This window comes from Anabrus simplex, chromosome 1 (assembly GCF_040414725.1).
Source record: "Anabrus simplex isolate iqAnaSimp1 chromosome 1, ASM4041472v1, whole genome shotgun sequence".
NCBI classification, from domain to species: Eukaryota; Metazoa; Arthropoda; class Insecta; order Orthoptera; family Tettigoniidae; genus Anabrus; species Anabrus simplex.
In genome coordinates, this window is record NC_090265.1 from 514,546,160 (window position 1) to 514,570,502 (window position 24,343).

The 24,343-nt window shown below is 38.8% G+C and overlaps 1 protein-coding gene across 5 annotated transcripts in view; it reads left to right on the plus strand.

Annotated features, from left to right (window-relative positions):
• Positions 1 to 6,442: 6,442 nt before the first annotated feature.
• LOC136857052 (late secretory pathway protein AVL9 homolog) overlaps positions 6,443 to 24,343 on the plus strand; it is a 230,883-nt gene continuing 212,982 nt past the window's right edge. For all 5 annotated transcript variants that reach the window (XM_067135412.2, XM_067135414.2, XM_067135415.2 and 2 more), the window contains exon 1: positions 6,443 to 6,603. In XM_067135412.2, the coding sequence (XP_066991513.2) occupies positions 6,511 to 6,603 (93 nt within the window). In that variant the 5' untranslated portion in view covers positions 6,443 to 6,510. The remainder of the gene's footprint in view (positions 6,604 to 24,343) is intronic.

The window sequence follows — 24,343 nt, forward strand, 5'->3', positions numbered from 1 at the left end:
ATTTATATGATTGACACACCTGAATATGGTTTGGTTTACTGACTCCGACTGTAAGGGTACGTTCACACTGCACGCAGCAAGCTGGGCAGTAAGCAGGTTGACCTTGCTGCCAGGTGAGGGTCGTGTGCAGCAAGCAGCACAAGTGTTCACACCACTACGCTGGGCAGTGTGCTGCTGATCATTTGTCTGCCGCGTTTCGCTTTGTGTAAGATGCCATTATCAAAGTTATCGAGAAGAATGTATTTAATGGAAAGTGTTGCAGTAAAGATGGATGATCCTAGGATCTTGATTCGTACATGGGTACATGAATTTAAACAGTCTAGAGCCACTCGTGGTGAGTTTAATCGTCTCTACCGTGATGTTCGGAAGTACAACGATAATTTTTTAACTACCTACGAATGACTAAAGAAACATTTGATTCCCTACTACGAAAGCTGGAGAGACACCTTTACAGAGAAGAAACTAATTTCAGGAGGCCAATATCACCAGAAGAACGACTTGTTATTACCCTGAGGTGAGTAATAAAATCATATTGCAAACTCTTAAATGGAAAAGGTAGTAAAAATCTGCTGGAAATAATTATTTATTACTTCATCATCATATTTTATCAATTGAGAAGTTTCACTCAGATATTTTACTCACAATTTTGAAGTTATTTACATTTAAAAACAATAAGGAGCGTATAGTAATTAGCAAAAACAAATTAGGGCCTAATGAATTAAAGCACAAAAATGTCCTTGTCAGTTTCTCACAGCAAACATTAAAAACTACAAAGAATTGCGTAAACTGTCTGACGGAAAACTGGGATTTAAACTCATCACTCTGTAACCATCGGTAGAAATATTAGTTCCTTCAGTTGGTTTGGGAGCAAAAGAATGGGGCTACCTCTCCAATGCAATAATTTGACTGCAAATTATTTCTTGAAATTTCAAACGCACGATTGCGAGAACGAGGCAGAGACTTCAAGTCAGGCAGCAGGCTTTTTAGAAACATATCTTTCCAATTTTTGCTTTTCTATTGCTATCAATGCTTCATTCTTAGTCAAAATTGCGTCAATATCAGGCGTGACCTTTTTCTTTTTTCTCTACGCATGCTCTGAGTGCTTATCGATGACACGTCCGAAGGTATCTCTTCCTGAGGTGATGTCTCTGAAAAAGGTGGTCTAAGGCCATCTTCTTGAGTGCTAGGGACTACTTCATTTGCTCCTTCTGGAGACAAGGAGTAGTCGAATGAAGAAACTCCTAGACTGGAACTTCTTGCTTCTGATATCATCGTATCATGCAGGAAACTCATCAGTTGAAAAAACTGCCAAGAGCTAGTTGTCGTCCCGTCTCCACCGGTACCAGATCTCTGCTTTTCAGTTTTGTTAATTTCCTGGCGAAAATAGTCGCGCAGTGTTTTCCAGCGGTATCAGGCATGTTTGACTGAAAAACAGAACAAGAAAAGAGGGTGAGAATGATTCACTAATTAAAAGTTACAATCATGATTCAAACAATGTTGAAATGTGCAACTATCCCTCTAAATATGCCATTTTAGTTCGTATCCCTGCTTCGCTAATTCTCACCGGCCGTATTTTTGAAGGTGTTTCAGTTTTCCTTACTTGCTCATACACATACTAGGGTGATATCTTAATACAGTTCCAGACATTTTGCCCGCTGTTCGTTTGTTTGTATGCTTAACCCATCCCTGAAGGAAAAAAACAAATAAATGGGAAAGAACAAGTCCGTCATTAATTTTAAAAGCTCTAAATTTCAGAAGACACAATTATATTAAATTTCGTCTCCTTTTCAGATTTCTTGCAACTGGTGACTCGTTTGCATCTCTCTCCCTTCGCTTTAGAGTGGAGAAATCTACAGTAGCAGCTATTGTCAAGGATACCTGTAAAAAATATGGGAGGTCCTGCACGAAGATGTAGCAAAAGAGTACTCTTTGAAATGGAATTTTCCTATTTGCATCGGCAGTATAGACGGAAAACGTATTGAAGTGAAATGTCCGTTTAAGTCTGGCTCATTGTACTACAATTACAAACAGTATTTTTCAATAGTGCTTCAGGCTGTAGCTGATGCTGACTGCAGATTAATTGCAGTTGATGTGGGTGCTGCAGGCCGTCAGAGTGATGGAGGTACATTCAGGACATCATCATTGTTTCAAAAATTAGAAGCTGGAATTTTGAATGTGCCTGATCGCAGGGAATTGCCGGAGACACCGTACAAGGTTCCATTTGTCCTTGTAGGTGACGAAGCTTATCCTCTCTTACCATATCTGATGAGACCGTTCCCTAGACGAAACTTAAATGATAAACAACTTGTGTTCAATTACCGTCTATCCAGAGCAAGGAAATGCATAGAATGTGCTTTTGGGATCATGAGTGCTAAATGGAGAATTTTGCACAAACCGATTGAAACGAACGTTGATCTTGCCATTTCTATTGTGAATTCTATTTGTGTATTACACAATTTCGTTATTGCTGAAGAGGGTATTGATCCTCAGTTCATGAGCGTTGCTACGACCTCAACAGCAACAGTACGAAATAAAGAGTCTGGTTCGCACTTCCGCTTCTCTAATTCAGCTAAACAAATCAGGGAAATACTAATGCATTATTTTAGTGGACCTGGAAAACTGACTTGGCAGAATAATTATGCTATACCGGAAAACATTGTGGAAAGGAATGCTGAAGTAAATAGAGAGGGACTAGTTACACATTAATTTTGATGGTGTCATATTTTCACTGCTAATATTTGATAGTGCTAAGAAAAAATGAAATTCTCTTCATTTAGTTAAATGGTAAATCTCATGTCACTAAAGTCAGCCTTATGTTATGTATCTGCTATATTAATCGTTAAACAGAGTTGAGAAAATAAAACCAGAACACCAGTCAATTTCGTATCATTATTAATAATATTGAATACTTACCATCACAGCCCACCTCTGTAGCTACTTCGTCCCAAAGTTTCCTACTAATCGTATTGTTTTTGTACGACGCTGTTTTGGGATCCCATAAAGGTCTCCTCTTAAACATAGCACTGATTAAAACTTCTTCCATGGTGAAAACTGTGCGAGCTAGTAAGCAGTACGCTGGATTTAGAAACACTGCTCCCTGTCGAGCTGCGAGGCAAGCAGGAGAGTTGGCATGGCATGTCCTTGAAACATTCGCAGCGTGCGGTGTGGACGGTCTCATTAGAAGAAGCTGTGTTTCTAAACGGAGCATGCCGCTCACCTTCCTGCGTACTGCTTACTGCCAAGCTCGCTGCGTGCGGTGTGAACGTACCCTCTGATGGGGAAATGGTCACTCAGGTGGCTAACCTTGATGGTTTTCCAGGTTATGTTATGAGCCATTGATATACTACACAAGGATAAGTCTACTGCACTTGGAGGAGCTCCAGGAGCAGTTAACCTTGTGGGTGACCCATCGTTCAATATTAATAATTGTTGGTCGTAGGCAGCATTAAGTAAGTTTTTTACCTTTAGAGGAGTCAACGTCACAACCCCAGGAAGTATGGTGCAAATTTAGATCTCCAGCAATGATTAAGGATGGATAATCTGCAAATTGAGAAAGAAGTGTATTCCACTGCAGTCTGGTGAGGTAAAGGTGAGGTGGACAGTATATATTGACTAAACACATATTTAAAAAGGTGACAGCAAGGACATACAAATTGGGGATATTATGATGGACTGAAACTAGCTGATATGACAAATTAGAGGCTAGCAAAATGGCTGTACCATCATAGCCATTGCCATCAAGTCGTTCAATATTATAGCCATTGAGATGAAAATGAGATGTATGGTGAAACCATGTTTCTTGTAGGATGATGTATGTGGCAGATATTCTTGTATCAATAAGAGTAATTCATGTTTTTTTCAGGAGGATATTTCTACTATTCTACTGAAGAATTTTTATCATATAATTGGAGGAAACTAGTTACATTATCCCTCAACTTATACACCATATGGGACCACTGCGTTTGGCCCTAGAAGTTGTAACAGTTGTAAGACAGTATTAGTGATTTCTGTTTGAAGATGGGTTTTTTGCATCAAGAATGAGGGTGATGGCACACTGGTGGGCGTTGGAACAGGTTGAGAGGAAGAAGAAGCCTCTCTAAGAGATGTGGGACTCTCTTCTTTAACAGAGGACACAAGGTTACTAGCAGTGGATATATGTATTTTATCACGAAGAATGTTGAGACACCACTCTCTATCATAACCTGGCAAGGGCACTGGCCGTGGTTCCCGAACGGTGACTGAAGTAAATTTTCTTTTTCTAGGGGTTTCAAATGATGACTGTTGGTATGGTGCAGAAAGGGGTGGGAAGTGTTGTGGGTGGAGTTGGGGGTTATATGGAGGAGGGTTTAATTTTTCATTAGCCTTTTTAAAGGAAATGTTATCTGTACACATGAGTTTCTTGATATTGACCTGATATTCATGCATAGAACATTCTGGAGAGCCCACTGTATGGTTACCCTGACAATGAAGACAGAGTAGCAAGTCCTGTTGACACTCTTCAGTGAGGTGCTGTGAGGAAAATCGTCCACAGCGAGGGGTTCTTGATCTACAATGCACAGCCAAATGTCCATAACGTTGGCAAGTTTGACATATTAGAGGATTAAAAATGAAGGGTTGGACGTCCAGTACGACACTGAAAATGGAAATATGATGGGGTCATTTTTGAGAGCGAAAAGTCACCTTCACAGAAACCTTAGGCAAATATTCAATGCCATTTTCAGTGACAACATGTTGCTTTAAACGTTGCACTCGTTTCACTGGAAAAATCGACTCAATGTGCTCTTGAATTTCTTGAATGGTCAAGGATTTATCGACTCCTCTTACTAATCCAACCCTCAAGACATTTGAGGGGCATTAGTACAGCCCGTAGACCGGCGTAATTTTTAATGTTACAAGTGAGTGGAACTAGTGAAATCTTACTTGGAGAGCGTCTCAGAGGAGAGGTGTGTTCTTTGCGATGTCCAGGAACCCAACATCCCGCCCCAAGAAGTATATTTACTTTTATAACCTAATAAAGATTATTACACGCCATGCTCATTTCTGAAGTACAGTAGGTACTTGCTTGCTTGCTGATGCTTATGGGCTGTGTCTACGACATTTCACCCAGTCAATACTCGCTTACTCATGTAAACACACTATAGTATAAATGAAAAACTTCAGTTCAATAATTGATGCTTGAGCTTGCAAGTATAAAACACAAAACACTGATATTCACTATATCACATAATAACCCTAGTTTGCTAGAGCAGACTGTTCTCATACGGGAAACTTCCAATCTTGCAATAGCACTCTCAAGTAATGTAAAGTGGCACGTGATCTTCCCGTCAAGTATGTTGATGATAATCCGTTACCAACTGCAGCACATTAAAAGCGTATACGAAACTAGGGGCCTAACGCTTCGCGGCTTCTAACCGCCCAGACCAATGGTCTTGTCCACGGCAAGAATCCTAACCGTGCAGACCAATGGTCTTGTCCACGGCAAGAATCCTAACCATCCAGACCAACGGTCTTGCCTTGATTCCTATCCTAACCGTATACGAAACTAGGGGCCTAATGCCGCTTCGCGGCTTCTAACCGCCCAGACCAATGGTCTTGTCCACGGCAAGAATCCTAACCGTCCAGACCAATCGTCTTGCCTAGATCCTGTTCTAAACGTATACAATTTGAAGCATAGTTCCTTAGTACAGAGGTTGGCAGCACTGAGCACTGGTGCAGAACATCCTTTCCAAGGCGGCCGCGAGCGAGAAAACAAACGACAGTCGTTAAAACCGACGCCATATTGAATTGACGGAATAGCCAACTGATGTATCAGAATTTCCTTTGAAATAAGCAAAACCACAGCCTTTTAGAACAAACAGTTCGTGGGACTGAAACCTTACAAGAATAACAAAAGATAGGATTAATTATATATATATAAAGAAATTTAAAAAATAGTAAATACCGGACTGTTATAATAAAATACAAACCAAATTAATCAGATTGAATAAAATATTATTACTGTGTAATAAAGTGAAAATGTCAAAATTAATCGATTTGTACCTTTACGACTTCCCGCAAATACAGTATTTGCTTCCCGTAAGAGAAAATTCAAATGTCAATGATCAACGCGCATCGCAATGTACAGCTCAGTTGTTAGGTAGTTCATCTCTTAGCCAATAATACAAGTCAAAATATCTTATCTTCAAAGATTCTTTCCCCAAGTATTCAACTTATTCAAAATAAACGGAGCCCATGAAGGAAAAGCAACTCTATATATACGTTACAAATTACAGTAATTTGAGTCAAGAATATTTGAAATAATTATTTTGAGGCCAAACAGACAATTCGGTTTAGTAGGGTAAACAAATCTGACTTTGATGAGGTAAATTTGCGAGAAGCACTTCACTTCGGTATGTATGGAAATCATGTTGGCGAAGTACTAGGTATACCAATCCCAATCGCAATCAATGGATGGCTCTGGTGTTGTGTGTTCAAAGGTGAAGTTATGAGATGTCAAGTTAATGTACACAAATGGCTAGCGAAGAAGTGAAAATTATGAAGGAAACAAATGGGCCCATCTTACACGTTGTCGTTGTTGGATTTCACCATAAGAAGGGATGTCAGGTAAGACTATCCACAGCATTTTCTTGTAGCGAAGTGTAGAACAATATTTTGAACACAGGTGTTATGAGTTGTCAGATTAACGCGGAGAGTGAGATTTATCTGGCAATTAATTGATTTTTTTGTAGCGTGCTACCGCATTAAGATATCTACATATCGCATATTGTAATGTCAATAATCTCTGTATTTTATCGTTTTTTTTTCCTTCAGTGTTTACGTTCGGTATGCACTTTAGCCTTGCAGTAATTGGCGACCGAGATATTCTTGACGTGTAAATTTAAATAAGACACGTTTTTTTTTTTTATTTTTTTTTTTTAGGTTATGAGACCAAAGAGTTGTCCGTTTATAGCCTATTAAGTTTGGTTACGGTACACAATTTCTTGACCTCAAAATCTTTGGGATTTTGCACGATTTGTTTACTTTTAGAAACGTGCAAGCAGGCTTTGAGAATATTGTAAATATTGGCTGGAAGTTGTATACATTCCAACATGTACAGATTACAAGGAGTAATAGTCTATTAGGAGAAATACGCTGGCGTAACTTCCAACAATCGAGTACAAGGAGGACTAATGATTATGATACGTAAACGGTTTAAATATGTCATTAAAGATTACACCTTCTGGAATGAACGAACAATAGAGATACTCTCGAAAATATGTAGGTGATACCTGTCTGTAATTAGAGTGTATGCCCCAGTAGAAGGTGAAGTAAACAAAAATAAAGATTTCTACAACAAACTGCAACAGGTTTTGAATAAAATTAATAGGTATGATTATCTCTTATTGATGGAGACTTCAATGCAAGAGTTGGTAATGCGAAAGTAGGACAGTCAGTTAGCACATTTGGCGAACAAGTGTCTAACAACAACGGGATTAGATCAATAGACTTCTCCACTTACAATCAGTTAAAGGTTTTTTCAGTCACAGAGACAGCCTTAAATACACATGGGAGGCAAGAGGCACGAGAACCATACTAGATTATGCTATTTACAATATCAAACTAGCAGAGATGGTTTTAGATACAAGAGTTTTATGAGGCCCAGAATTGGTTTAATAATGAATAAGAAAATCGGGCAGCAGGTAAGCTACTACTACCAGCATAGTGAAAGAATTATTGTCATCAAGATAGACACCAAACCAATGCCCACCACAATAGTGCAGGTCTATATGCCTAGTAGCTCAGCAGATGATGAGGAAATCGAAAGAACATATAAAGAGATAGAAAATTTAATACAATACCGGTATGTAAAAGGTGACAAGAATCTAATTGTGATGGGAGACTGGAATGCAGTAGTAGGCCAAGGAAGAGAAGGTAATACAGTAGGAGAATTTGGGTTGGGACAAAGGAATGAAAGAGGAAGTCGGCTGGTTGAATTCTGCACTGATCATAATTTAGTCCTTGCCAATACTTGGTTCAAACACCACAAACGACGGCTTTATACGTGGACGAGACCTGAAGACACTGGAAGGTATCAAATAGACTTCATTATGATTAGACAGAGATTCAGAAACCAGGTGTTGGATTGCAAAACTTTCCCAGGAGCAGACGTGGACTCTGACCACAACTTGTTGGTCATGAAATGCCATCTGAAGCTGAAGAATTTGATGAGGGGAAAGAATGCAAAAAGATGGGATCTAGACTAGTTGAAAGAAAGGAGTGTGAGGGATTGTTTCAAGGAACATGTTGCAAAAGGACTAGGCCTAAATGAAAAGGCTGAAGGAAACACAATAGAGGAAGAGTGGATAGTCATGAAAAATGAAATCAGCAGGGCTGCTGAAGAAGCATTGTAAATCTCGATTCAAAATGGACCATAATGAAATTCTTAATATTAAAAAAATTCTGAAGAAATGTTAGGAAGGAAGAAAAGATCAACTAAGAATCAGTGGATAACTCAGGAGATACTAGACCTGATTGATGAACGACGAAAATACAAGAATGCTAGAAATGAAGAGGGCAGAAAAGAATACAGGCGATTAAAGAATCAAGTGGATAGAAAGTGCAAGGTAGCTAAGAAAGACTGGCTGAAGGAGAAGTGCAAGGATGTCAAAGGTTGTATGGTCCTAGGAAAGGTAGATGCTGCATACAGGAAAATCAAGGAAACCTTTGGAGAAAGGAAATCTAGGTGTATGAATATTAAGAGCTCAGATGGAAAGCTACTTCTAGGGAAAGAAGACAAAGCAGAAAGATGGCAGGAACATATCCAACAGTTGTATCAGGGTGAAGATGTAGATAATTTGGTTCTGGAACAAGAAGAGGGTGTTGATGCTGATGAAATTGGAGGCCCAATTTTGAGGTCAGAGTTTGACAGAGCTGTGAGCTACCTAAGTAGGAACAAGGCACCTGGAATTCATGACATTCCCTCTGAATTACTGACTGCCTTACGAGAAATCAGCGTGGCAAGGTTATTCCATTTAGTGTGTAAGATGTATGAGACAGAAGTCCCATCTGATTTTCGGCAGAATGTTATTATACCTATTCCCAAGAAAGCCGGTGCTGACAGGTGTGAAAACTATCACACCATTAGTTTAGTATCTCATGCCTGCAAAATTTTAACACATATTGTTTACAGAAGAATGGAAAAACGAGTTGAAGGTGAGTTGGGAGAAGATCAGTTTGGCTTCAGAAGAAATGTAGGAACACGTGAAGCAATCCTGACTTTACGTCTGATCTTAGAGGATCGAGTCAAGAAGGACAAGGCCACGTACATGGCATTCGTAGATCTAGAAAAGGCATTCGATAATGTTGATTGGACCAAGCTACCGGTATTTAAGATTCTGAAGGTGATTGGGATCAGATACTGAGAACGAAGAATTATCAACAACCTGTATAAAAATCAGTCTGCAGTGATAAGAATCGAGGGCTTTGAAAAAGAAGCAGCCATCCAAAAAGGAGTGAGGCAAGGCTGCAGTTTGCCCCCCCTCCTTTTCAATGTTTACATAGAGCAGGCAGTAAAGAAAATCAAAGAGGAATTTGGAAAGGGAATCACAATCCAAGGAGAGGAAATCAAAACCTTCAGATTTGCCAATGATATTGTTATTTTATCTGACACTGAAGAAGATCTTGAGAAGCTGCTGAATGGTATGGACGAAGTCTTGGGTAAGGAGTAAAAGATGAAAATAAATAAGTCCAAAACAAAAGTAATGGAGTGCAGTCGAACGAAGACAGGTGATGCTGGAAATATTAAATTAGGAAATAAAGTTTTAAAGGAAGTAGATGAATATTGTTACTTGGGTAGTAAAATAACTAACGATGGCAGAAGTAAGGAGGACATAAAATGCAGATTAGCACAAGCAAGGAAGAGCTTTCTTAAGAAAAGAAATTTGCTCACGTCGAACATTGATATAGGAATTAGAAAGATGTTTCGTGTGGAGCGTTGCATTGTATGGAAGAGAACATTGGACGATAACTAGCTCAGAAAGAAAATAGAAGCTTTTGAAATATGGTGTTACAGGAGAATCCTGAAAGTTAGATGGAGAGATCGAATCACAAATGAAGAGATACTGAATTGAATTGGCGAGAGGAGATCGATTTGGCTAAATTTTACGAGAAGAAGAGATAGAATGATAGGACACATCTTAAGACACCCAGGACTTGTTCAGTTGATTTTTGAAGGAAGTGTAGGAGGTAAGAACGGTAGGGGTAGACCAAGGTATGAATATGACGAGCAGATGTAGGATGCAGTAGTTACGTAGAAATGAAAAGGTTAGCACATGATAGGGTGGCACGGAGGGCTGCATCAAACCATTCTGTGGACTGATGACTCAAACAACAACAACAACACTATTATTTTGTCCTATTAGAATAAAACCTCGATGGCACAGCAAAATGAAGATACCAACAAAATCAAATACATCCTCTTTCTACGAAGTGCAACTTTTTCATGATCCTAGTATTAGATGGCTCTACCAACAACGGCTGGCTGAATTAACCCAATCAACTACAATGGTAGAAAATGTTGAAGAGGAATGGAAACACGTAACAACCATCTTAAAACAGTCGGCCAAAGAGAGCCTTGACACCAAAACGAAGTGACAGAGGAACAGGGAACTCAGAATATGGGATAAAACATCAGAAACAAACAGAAGGCCTACAGGAAGTACTTATGTACCAAGAAAGATGAGGATAAAATAGAATACCACGGAAAGCGAGCAATTGCAAAGTGAGAAGTATGAAAATACCATAGGAGGAACTGGGAAGAATTTGTATCCCATTTAGAAAATGACATTTAACCAGACCTCAACCACAGACTTAACAAAATTTTGAAAAATTTAAATAGGGAAACTAAAGACACACTCAGAATCAACAGTGTCTCCTGCAACACTTGGTCAAATCACTCTCAAAATTGATGGTCACAGAATTTCTCATCTATTCAGACAGTCCACACACCGAGCACATTTCAATGGCAGAACTAGTTGCAGTTCAGTAAAACACCTGGGAATGATCGCTTAAATTTGGAGTTATTCAAATATTCATGCAAATCGTTCCAAGAAAGATTAACCCAGTTGCTAAATAGAATTTGGAAAGGAAAAGACCCACCTGAAAACTGGAATAAAGCAATAGTTTTACGCATTTTCAAGAAAGGCAAAAAAATGTCTGTGAAAACTACAGAGGCATATGTTTATTAAATTCTGGTTGTAAAATATATGCCAACATCATTAGAAATAAACTATATAAACACTATGAGAACATTCTGGGAGAGGAACAATTCAGCTTCAGAAAGGGAAGATCTTGCAGCGATTGCTATTTCAGAATGAAAATCCTTCTAAAAAAACACAGGAAATTTAATGTACACACACACTGCAATGCCTTAATTAATATTTTAATATCTGATCACACCACACAACAGATGGTACAGAACATAAGTAATCTTTACAAACATAACCTGATTTCCGTAAAGGTCAATGAGAAATTATCAGAGTGGAAAACAATAAACACAAGAGTAAGACAGGGTTGCAGTCTTTCCCCTCTCCTGTTCATAATCTATATTAATGCTCTCATACGAGAATTTAGAGAAACAAGACATATTTCTATCCGCACTGACAGAAATCTACAGCTGGACACAATATTATTTGCAGATGACTTAGTGCTGGTCGCCACCTCAGAAGATGATTTACAACGTTCAATGTATAACCTAAACTTAGTCTCAGAAAAGTACTCAATGGAAATATCCCCTGAGAAAACTAAGATAATGGCTTTCTGTGGCAAAGAACCAGTAAGGAGCAAGATCTGCTTAAATAATAACATTTTGGAAAGAGTAAATGATTTCAAATACCTTAGCAACAAACTGTCTATTCTTTGAAGAACTGGACATACCCGAGAAAATCTTCAAATTCAGCAAGTGTTTGGAACCATTAGTAAAGAGGTTAGACCATCATTAGTTCAAAAACACACCCGTACAAGAATCTACAAAACCTTGGCAAGACCTGTACTATGCTATGGAAGTGAAGCGTGTACCCTGAGGAAATGCGATGAGAGAAGAATAACTACAGCTGAAATGAAATACATGCGGCAAGCAGCAGGAGTCATTAAGTAGGAACACAAAAGAAATACAGAAATGCAGAATGATCTTAAAAGCAGATCTGTATTGGAATACACCTATGAATACCAGAGAAATTGGCTAGAACACCTAAACAGGATGGACAGAGGCAGGATCTCAAAGCAATCATAAACTACTACCGTAGTGGGAAGAGATCTCTGGGACGCCCCAGGGAGAGATGGCGTGAAAATGCAAATCTTTTGTATAGACTAATAATAGGGTATAGGACTAATACATGAAACGATGATGTTGATGTATTAAGGGTCTGACTCCTTGGCTGAATGGTCAGCGTTGGGGCCTTCGATTCACAGGGTCCTCGGGTAGGGGATTTCAGTCACGTCTGATTAATTCTTCTTGCTTGGGGACTCTGGGTGTTTGTGTTTGTCCCAACACTTTCCTCTTCATATTCACACATATACTAACTTACATTGCCAACCACCACAGAAACACGCAATAGTGATTACATTCCTCCATATATGGTTGGTGTCAGGAAGGACATTCGTTCGTAAAACAGGGTCAAGTCCACATGTGTGACGCAGTTCACGCCTGTGACCCCACAAGTGTGGGAAAAGCGGTTGAAGTAGTAGAATTATGTATTAAAATGCAGAATAATTTAAGAGGCATTTGTGAAGTCTGAAGTTGATCTTATGGATTTCAAAAAATATAATTGTACAACATGAAATTGTAGAATTGAGCACTGAGTACTCTACTTAAGCTAAGGCACCATTGTTTTAGAGATTTCTTAAACCACGGGATTTAGCTACACAGTTTGGGTCACACAGCTGGGGAGAGAGGATCTTAGGGAGATAATGGATTCAAACTCCACTGTCAGCAGCTCTGAAGATGTTTTTCTGTGGTTTTCTATATTCGTACCAGACAAATGCTGGGGCTTTACCATCAATCAGATCATCATTACCAAGCTCGATAGCTGCAGTCGCTTAAGTGCGGCCAGTATCCCGTATTCGGGAGATACTGTGTTCGAACCCCACTGTCGGCAGCCCTGAAGATGGTTTTCTGTGGTTTTTTCCATTTTCACACCAGGCAAATGCTGGGGCTGTACCTTAATTAAGGCCACGGCCGATTCCTTCGCACTCCGAACCCTTTCCTGTCATATCGTCACCATAAGACCTATCTGTGTCGGTGTGACACTTGTTAAATCATCATTAACTTGTATTTAGGACTGTTCACCCAGGTGGCAGATTTGCTATCAGTTGTTTAGGCCTACTTAGACTTTTCTTAAATGATTTGTCAGAACATGGTAATTTGTCAATCATTTCCCTTGGAAAATTATTCCAATCCTTAATTTTGCTTCCTATAAATTAGTATTTAGCCCAATTTGTCCCCTTGAATTCCAATTTCAGCTTCATATTATGATCTTTCATACCTTTAAAAACTCCACTCAAGCTAATTAGTTTGTTAATGTCATTCCACACCATCTCTTCACTCACAGCTCAAAACATGCCACTTTGTCTTACTCCCTCGTCTTCTGAGCCTAAAGTCTACAATATTTCTGTAACACTTCTCTTTTGTCAGAATCACCCAGAAAAAAATTGTGCTGCTTTGCTTTGGATCGTTTCTAGTTTTTGTATCAAGTAATCTTGGTTTAGGACCTATACACTGGAACCATATTCTAATTGGGGTCTTACCAGTGTCTTATATTCTCCTTTTAATCCTTAATAGAACCCTTAATTACCCTCATAACCATGCAAAAAGATCTGTAACTTTTCTTAACAACTTTGTTAATGTGATTATCCCAATGAAGATCATTCTGTATATTAACACCTAGGTACTTGGCAGCGATGTTGTGAGGTACTATCACCTCGTCAACACAGTAATTGAGAGCTCAAGGTGAAACTTGCAGTCTGACTTTTCATTCCATTTACCATCATGTCTATTGGAAATATCACAAGAAAATCGAATAACTTTATACTATTAGTTTTAGCTTGTCAACCTGTTTTTATTTTTATTTTCAATATGACAACCCAGTAGGGGACCCAATATATAACATTCTGCCTCTTCAATACAGGAATAAGTTTGCAGAAGTCATGGTATCTACTTAGTCCATACACATCACAGTAACACTGGCACATAAATAAAACTGAAAAATTTAAGTATAACATTACTCATAGTCTATTGTAGTTCATTATTATTTCGATTCATCTCCAAGGCATGCAGACGCTTGAGTGGGCACACCAAAATCTCTGTCTTCAGTTTTATGACTGGCAATGCCATCTCTTCCTGGAATCAGAGCTGGTAGTAGGATAGGAGACATTCAATTCTCTTCTGTGTGTCGGAACCAATTAGGAAAATATTACTTTCTTTCAGGATGATTTTCTCTCCTCTAGGTCGCTGGATCAGCTGGGCAAGATATTTACAAAACCGTTCTTGCAGTTCTTTCAGTAAATACTGGTACTGCCAAAATCGTAGTCTTTGTTGAAACATATTATTTTACAACTTGTTGACATCTGGAAGTCTGACTTCTCTTATTTCTTGTAAGAACATTGCTGGCATAAGATGAGTCAAATCCTGTGGGTTTTCTGATACATACGGTAGTGGTCTATTGTTTGTGACCGATTCAACATCACACAATGTTGTATGCTGTTTGTTGTTAGTGAAGACAGCTTTTCCTAGCATTCTCTTGTGTAGGGCAATGGATCGCACTATACGCTCACTAGACACTCCCACCATCTTGCGATGGGAGGGCTAAATTTCTACTCAATTCCTTGAACTCTGCAGCCGAGCCTTATCTTATAGAGGTCTCGTTCTCAAAGCATTATGGGCGCCAACAAAATTAGTCCCATTATCTGAATAAATAATGGAAGGACGTCCTCATCTAGCTATAAAACATCACATAGTCTCTAGGAAACCTTCTGTGCTGAGACTTTATATTGTAATTTTGAATGAACAACTCTGTACACAGCACATATGTATGGAACAATCCACACCTTTTCTTTAGTTTTGAGTAACAGTGGTCCTGCAAGATAAACTCTTGTAACTTCAAATGGGGCTGCTTTCTTCAGTCAACTGTTAATGGAGCAGTGTCGGTTTCTGATCGTTTAATATTTGGTCATCTGCACTGAACACATTTAGACATCGTTTCTTATGGTTCTACTACTCTGAATTATCCAGAACTTCATTTAAAGCTGTATCATAAAAAAAAATTGTATACTTGCCTGACAATAGAGGTGATGCTGTTTTTTGATAAGTGCATCGACTACCGTATGTTTCCTTGGGAGCAGCAGTGGATAACTGAAACTTAAACAATCTTTGTGTATAATGATTTTTGTCTTGACATGTATAAGACCTGTTTCCTCTCTAACATCAGAATACCCTCAAAGACGTTTGTGTTTTGAGGAAAATATTCCAACTGCACACTGTGAATCAGAGTCACTTCAGCTTGTTTTAGTTCTCGAAAAGCCAGTGGACCAGAAATCCTTGAGGTATTTTTTTTTATTTATTTATTTGCAAATCCAGCCTATAACTCAGCATGTGTGAAAATGCGTAGCTGTTGAACCTTTCCAGGTTTATCACAGTCAAATTATTCTTGCCTATTTTTCTCTTCTCTGCGATTACATATTTATCTGCTTCATATTCATATGAGTTACAAGGCCATTCTTCTTGTGAAAGTTGCAGCAATTCACACTCCTCCACCATCTTGAAATTACTAATTCAGAAGGATAATAACCATGTGATGCTAAGTCTGCACGGTTATGCACACCGGGAATGTCTCTCCAATTCTCATATCTTCTCAGTTTGATTCCTTGTACCCTTTTTCCAAAAAATGTTGCCCATTTCTCATTTCTTCTTATCCAGGTTGCTGTTGTGGAATCTCTCCAAAAATATTCTTTTGCACCTTCTCGTGAAATCGCTGTTTGAATTAAGGCTGCAAACCGACCTCCTATCAGACAACTCAAAAGCTCTAACCTTGCTACTGTTACAGCTTTCAGTCAATCAATGAATGAATCAATCAATCAACGACCGGGCAAGTTGGCCGTGAGGTTAGGGGCGCACGGCTGTGCACTTGCATCCGGGAGATAGTGGGTTCAAATCCCACTGTCGTCAGCCCTGAAGATGGTTTTCTGTGGTTCCCCATTTTCACACCAGGCAAATGCTGGGGCTGTACCTTAATTAAAGGCCACGGCCGCTTTCTTCCAGCTCATAGGCCTTTCCTGTCCCATCGTCGTCATAAGACCTATGTGTGTCAATGCGACGTAAAGCAACTAGCTCTTCTGCAAACACCATCAGTTCTGTGGAAAAATGTCTGTTACAAGAGGTGTCCGCTAAAACAAGGTTGTAAATATTACGTGTTAACGGCAATGAACATTCAGCTTAAATATAAGCATACATCTTTATTTTGATTATTCTAAATTATTTCTAACTAAATATTTGCCAGGGAGATATACGAGGGCAGATCGGAAAGTAACACACAATTTTTTTCCCAAAATGTACCAAAACCAAACAAATTACAAATGAACTTACATCTTTGACCTACTTTTCTTCATAGTCACCAAGTTTTTCAACACATTTCTCACGTCGTGGTACCAGTTTCAATTTGCCCTGTTCGTAGAAGTCCATTTGCAATATAATTATTAAATTAATGTAGTAATGGTCCACCTTTCAATACTATAATATGTAATATTCTAAATTACATTAATTAATTAGGCGTACAATATAATTATTAACTCTTTCGTGGCCAAATTATTTAAATTAATTTTTGGGAACTATATATATTTTTGAAATGATGGAATGTCAAAACATGAGAGGCTATTTAAAAAAAAATTTCAAACACTGGAACTGTGAAAAAAAAAAATGTGGGAACTATATATCCCAATAACCAAATGCTAGCACACACAAATCAGAACATAGAATGTGAATATGTGCATTCATCTTATACCACACAGAAGTATAACTAATTTACGCTGAATACAGCTGTAACCATAATTTCAGGTAGAATAAGGGGTGTACATAGTGAAAGCCAAACGAATAATAGATCCACAATTATATATTGGAAAGGTAATCTGAACACATGTATTTGTCATGAAACAAGCTACTAATACATTACATTTTACTTTTCATGGAATTTCTGGAACTCAGAAACATAGTAAAATGAAATGAAATAAAATAACAAAAATAATTCTGGAGATGAGTAATCATGGCAATATGAAGAACTTATGTTCCTGTGTTTCACCTTTACATAAATCCTATGTATTTACCCATACTGAGACAAAAATATGCTCAATCTATGTCTGAAGCACTACAGAATAATTTGTTATAATGTAAATACCTTAGAATTACTAATGTCCATCTTTCTGGTGCAGAAAATCACTTCACTTCCCAAAAATGTGCGCTCCTGGCAGTCATTACACTACACACATGTAAACAAACACATCTACCAACCTAGAAACTGCAAATATACCCAAGCAGAAATTTTTCCTAGATTTTCTGATGTCCACACCAGGTAGCAGCACAAATCAAATGTGGGAATCAGGTCATCCAATGGCCCAGTAGCGGAAAAAAGTTAGTGGGAATTATATCGCCCACTGGCTACGAAAGGGTTAAATTAATGTAGTAATGGTCCAACTTTCAATACTATAATATGTAATATTCTAAATTACATTAATTAATTAGGTGTACAATATAATTATCAAATTAATGTAGTAATGGTCCACCTTTCAATACTATAATATGTAATATTCTAAATTACATTAATTAATTAATTAGGATACATATATGTTTACATATTATAGTATTGAAAGGTGGACCATTACTACATTAATTTAATAATTATATTGTACTTACAATTCAATACGGATCTGAACCATGAAGTTTATAACCTATGAAGTCCATTTGGTTGGAGTATAGCCATCTGCGGGCTGCTGATTTCACTTCCATATCTATCTCATAGTGTTAGCCGGCTAGGAATTTCTTCATGGGACCAAACAGATGAAAGTCCGACGGTGCCAGGTCCGGATTGTATGGTGAATGCTGGAGCACCTCACATCCAAAACTGGTGAGTTTCTCATCAACAGGAGCAGCATCATGGGGACGGGCATTGTCGTGAAGTTTGACACTGTCAGCATTAATGTTGCGGCGTTTGTCACGAAGGGCGCGATGCAACTTAATCAACGTTTTAATGCAGGCTGCAGCATTCACAGTGGTCCCGTGTTCAGCAAAGTCCACTAATAACAAACCAAACATGTCCCAGAACACTGTCACAAGCTCTTTCTTAGCAGATTGAGTCACTTTTAATTTTTTCGTACTGGGGAACCGGTATGTTTCCACTCCATAAAGGCCCGCTTGGTTTTGGGCATGTAGCCCATGGTTCATCACCAACGCCAATTCCTTTTAGAAAGTTATGCCCTTCTGCGGCATAACACGTTAAGTGATCCATGCTTGTCATCATTCGCTGGCCCTTGTGGTTTTCTGTCAGGTTCTTAGGCACCAGGCTAGCACTAACTTTACAGAATTTCAACGTGTTATGAACAGTGTCGTACACTCCACCATAGGAAATGTTGATCGTCTGCGATAAGGTTCCAGGTGCACACGCTGGTTGTTCAAAATTGCTGCCTCAATGGCGCGGACATTCTGCAGAGTTCAAGCTGTTACCGGCCACCCGGAGCGTGGTGAATCACCAAGTTTCAATGGCCCTCTTGGAAGAATGCTCACCACCTGGAGACATTTCTACAGTCCAGACAGTCGTCCCCATACATGCCATGCATGTCCCTGTGAATTACACTTGGTGTATGCCCTTTAGCCCAGTAATATCGAACTACACTTCACTGCTCTTCACACGTGGGCAACAGTATCATGCGTGCCATATTTGTTTCGTAGTTCAGGCTTCTCTTTAGCGCAAACTTCAAACTATATTGTCGTGAAATTCCAACATGCTAGCTGCAACACCCTCATAACAAGTGGTTTTACAGCCTTTACATCCATTACAGCTTCAGAAAGTAATTCACCGAAGTGTAGAAATTTAGCACTTTTTTCTTTTACTGCAGTATTCTCAAAAAGGAAATAATGACCCAGCGTGAAGCACCAATTAATTATTCTCTTAACCTCAGATTTCAGGTTATTTGTGATTTCTTGTGCTTTTCCTTGTAATGTTGGTCCACTCACTCGCAGTTTCTTTGCTGGAACACTTTTGAACCATTCATATACTGCAATGTTCATTTCTCCGCAAACTGACTCCAACTTTCTTTTAATTCCTCGTTTCCTATTTTCCTCCCACTCATTTAGGTTATTTTTCATAATTGTGTTTCCCTGCAGTTTCATTTTCAGGGAGTTTTTCTCACTAAAGTCCTTTTGTATTACATTTTTTCTTTTCTTGAGAAGATGCTTGTCTCTCCTAATCATGTTTGCAGGGCGATTGAAATCCTACGGTATTTCTGCCTCACCAATCTCATTTGTTTTCCTATGATTTTCCCTTTGATGTGTTGGAGAAGTTCATACTCTCCACCTCATGATGTGCCTGATTTACTTCAACTTTCACTCCTTGATGGTTGTTAGAACCTCTTTTATTCTTGTTTAACAAATTAAGGACTTGAGGACTTCCTCATTGGTCTTCCTTTGCACCCAGTATATTCGAAGGATTCCTCTCTACAAGTTCCTTTCGAAATTTCAATCCGCCTCTCCAGCAAAAGGCTGAGCGTCCTGTCTTCTAAACCATACAGAATGGCAGGGAAAACATGGCATCACGTCGTCGAAACTCGGAGCTGAAGGTTGAGATCTCTACTGGTGAATAGGGCCCTCATACTGTTGAACAAATTTTTGGCTTGCCCAATCCTGGATAAGATTTCATTCATGAGATTGCAATGCTCAGTTACTACAATCCCAAGGTATTTGAAGGATGACACTTGCTGAACAGTTCTTCTTCTTCTTCTTCTTCTTCTTCTTCTTCAGGGAGGCCTGTTTAGGTGTTTTCAAAAATACAATCAGCTCGGTCTTGCCATTATTCGTGAACAGACCAAATGCTGCACTGATCCTTACAATAATAATTTGAAGATCAGCAAGGTTACTGGCTAAACCCTATCAACAGCAAAGTGGACATTATTATGCAATTTAGCCTCTGGGCAGCATTTAATAGCCACTTTTTTTAGAACAGATTCTCAATATTTTTTTCTTATTTACTATCCTATTATAATTTGGTGCCTTACATATTTCAAGTTTGTAATTTTCCTTTTTTATTATCCCCACCATAAATGGTGAATAATGAATTCCTGAAAGCCTAATATAAATATGACACTAATGTTAATTACTGTTTTCTTTTTTTCTGGTATTGACATATATAATTTAATTTAAATATTTCATTCAGTTCATCCAAGCCACCTTTCCAGTTCTGTACACCTCAAAACATGAAGTTGCCTAGTATCTTTAAAGATGAGTTTTGCACCTAGAATTTAATGTGTCTTATCCTTAACTTTTTCGTACTTTACAATTTCTTCTTTCACCAGTATGACCGTTCCTATCTTGTCTCTACGATAAACACTTCACTTCTTTGAGTTAATTTCTGCATCTGTAATATCACTTCTCAGTCATGAACTCACGTTGCAATATGTGGTAAAAATATATTTATTAAATTACTTAATTCTGTTCCTTTCTTTACACGACTTGTGTAGTGTAAGATTAACAACTTTGTCATCATCCTTACTTGACTTCCAGCACCCTGTACTCTCATCACTAGACCTTGGATTTATATTGTATGGAGATTGTCATTACATCAAGTATTTCTTAAACAAAATACGTCATAAATAATTTATAAAGTATTAGCGAGTGTATTTTCAGTGCTAATAATAACAAAGTCTCACAAGAGCAAGTAGTCGACCTGCCACAGCGCTTTTTCATCGCACAGCCAGCATGGGGTCAAGGACAGGTTGCGTTATATGATCTGGAAACATCCATGTAAGAAATTTGCTATCTTCTAAAGCAATTGAAGTATTGATTCAAAAACAATGGCATCTTATAGAACACATTTTAAATATCTCCTCATGTTAATTTCTTCAAAATCGATCCAGGGATTATGGAGATATTCAAGATTTTATAAAACATTACATCAGCTAGATTTGTATGAAAGGCCATAGCTCTTGGTCCAGTCACTTTAATTCACACTGGCAACACGACGATGTTGGTTCTCCACATGATATGGAGTTGGCCTGCAGGGCGAGATTATGTCTAAATGATGTGCAAGTTGTGGAACATTGAATAATTCCGGCATTACGGTACTTATAAACTTTCAGCAAGTTGAACCTCGTTGAGGAACTTACAAATATTGAAGAAGGTAATTCTAAGATTATATAACATTTATGTGTATGCTAGAAGCCAGAATAGTGATTTTTCCCAGTGAACTCTGCTTAAACTTTAACATTATGATGTGAATAACAGAATATTCAGAGACTTTACTTTTCGTACAACAAGTGTTTAATAATTCACTTGTACATAATCTTAAATGCAGAGTTGAAAGTGATTATTTTTTCTGCAAACAGAGTTTTCACAATATTAATAACAACAATAATAATAATAATAATAATAATGATGATGATGATGATGATGATGATGATGATGATGATGATAATAATAATAAATGCTTCACATAGAATGCAGTAGTTAGGAATGCTAGTGATTTTTGAAGTGACTTACACTTCATAAATAGACACAAGTGCACTCATAGACATTCATGTAAAATGCAAGGGAAATTTTCAAGAGAACGGTGCTTTTAGTAGGTCGCTACAAACATTGTTTCTTTAGAATTATAAATAATTCTAAGAGTGCAATTATTCCATCAGATGTTCTATTTCACAACATGAATAGGAATAAACTGTGTTGTGATGAACAGGGCAAATTATAATTTGGTAGAAAGACTCGACGCAAGTGATAGAAGTTAAACTTTATTTTTTCTTCCTGTGGAAAGCCACCACAAGTTTCCCAACTGCAACTTATTTTTCAAATTTTACATTTTGGGTTCTCAGTTAGAACCGAGACAATGATTACCACAAAGTGCTGTGGTTTATGTGAATCATTGCGATACTCAGGGGACAGTTATATGTGGACACTCGCATAACAGAATCAGTGAGTGGTTAACCCGCGCCGGGACCTTCAAGACTCAACAACGACCCATTGCTGTCTACAAGGGCTCGGTTGCATGGTTTAGTTGCTATCTACAAGGGATCGTGGTTCCATGGTTTGGTTGCTACCTACGAGGGATCATGTTTCCATGGTTTGGTTGCAGTACACAAGGGATCGTATTTCCATGGCTGGGCCTCTGTCCGTCAAGGAGTATCTATGGGAACAACTTCAGTGTAACCAGCACAATTGTAAGGTGAACCTTATGTGAATATATGAATAAATTCACTTTAAAGAATTTGGAATAATTCATTGTAGACTTGACCTCTCTCTCTGTACCCAGCTCCAGGTCTACACCCAGTGTGCCCTGCGACAAGATATCATTACTCTCAAAAATATCTAGTCGTGCCTTATTATCAAATAATTTCCTGGTACAATATGCTGTGTAAATCACCCATATAAGCATGCAACTAAGCTGCAAAAGGTGTTGATATATATATTCACTTATTTTCATGATATTAAACCATTTTATGAAATGGAAACTTAAGATTCCTCTACTACTAGATTCACACGATTCGCCTACACCAATACATAAAATCGTGATCGTAAATAAACAATTGAAGGTGAAACCAAAATACACATTCTACTTTCATTAGTACAATCAATCAGTGCATAGTTTGTGAGGCGTATCAATCTGTCAGTGTTCACTGTTAAAACATATGAACTCATCTCCTAGATAAGACATAGTGGGCCGAATGCAGAAACGGTGTTTAGATTATGTCTACGGTTAAACAATGCCTAAGTATGGCTGCCTCATTGCAGAGACGTTATTTATCACTTAGACACTGTCTAAAACTGATGTACAGCCGGTCATGTTTAAACACCGTTGAGAGCACTGTTTAACCTCAAATGAGAGGAATGAATCACAATCAGAGGTTATGCACCATGAAACATGTAATTTGTATTGTAATGTTTGTAGAGTCCGCCATGCTAACTCGCTACGCGCCGGGGGCGTCTCCCATCGCCCCACCCCCCTTACGCTCGAGTGCGCCAATCCGCGAGCAACACTCAAGTGCTGGGCCGGCCCTTCTCACTTCTATCTGCGGACGCGCCGCAGCGAACTACGGAAACGACTGGAAGACTAATCTGGAGTCTTCTATTTCGCGAGGTCCCTCGATCCATCGAACATCCAGACTATTCCAGAAGGGCTGGCGCAGGTATAAAAGAGCAGTTAGATGCCTACAGAGGGCTCGGTGAGAGCTAGTCAGTGGGAATTGGAGAGTGAGAGTTAGTTAGTGAGTGAGTGGGAGCGAGATTGAGTTCGCTGGAGCGCAGTCAGTGATGGCCTGGGAGTGTGCAGCCTGATAAAGTATCTGCCTGTGGAGCCGAGGACTCGTTCCTGTTTTCCTGATGTCGTGTTTGTGTGTCCCTTGAGGCTGGCTGCTGGAGGAGAACCTGGAGTGTTCTTGAGCGGCGAAGAAGGGAACACTAGGAGACGACGTGTGAAGACTGCGGAGTTCAACGGGTTGAGTGAACAGCGGATACTATCCCGACCTGCGAGGCTGACGTGTAGGCTGTGAACCGTGACAGTGCTAACGAGTTTGACTGAGTGGCCGAGAGAGTGTACTGTAAATAATCGATGACTATGTGTGTGTGTGTGTGTGTGTGTGTGTGTGTGTGTGTGTGTGTGTGTGTCATTGTAGATGGAACCCAAGAGAAACTAAAGAGAGAGAGAGAGAGAGCGCGAACCGTAAGTGTGTAAGTGTACTTGTGTAACTTGTAAGCTCGGCTATCGTCTCTCTGTGTGTGTAAATCTGTAGTGATAGTGCTTAGTGAATAAATCTTAGAAATAGGTTGCTACCAGGTGCTGTACTCATTTATTTATCTACTCCACCAACCCATTACAGTATAATCATGTTGAGGCGATTCCGGAAAGGAAGGTTAGTTCGACGGTCTCTCTGTGGGTCGCCCGCTGCTATATCGCAGCAATTCTATTGACATGAACGGAGAGATAGATCTTAAAATAAGGTTTCGCTTTTCAAGAGACTTGTTTCTTAAGACTGACAAAAGGGACAGTCCAGTAACTGTCAACTTGAATACAATTCTTGGCAACCGATATATTTTATTATATACATGAGGTAATTTCCATGG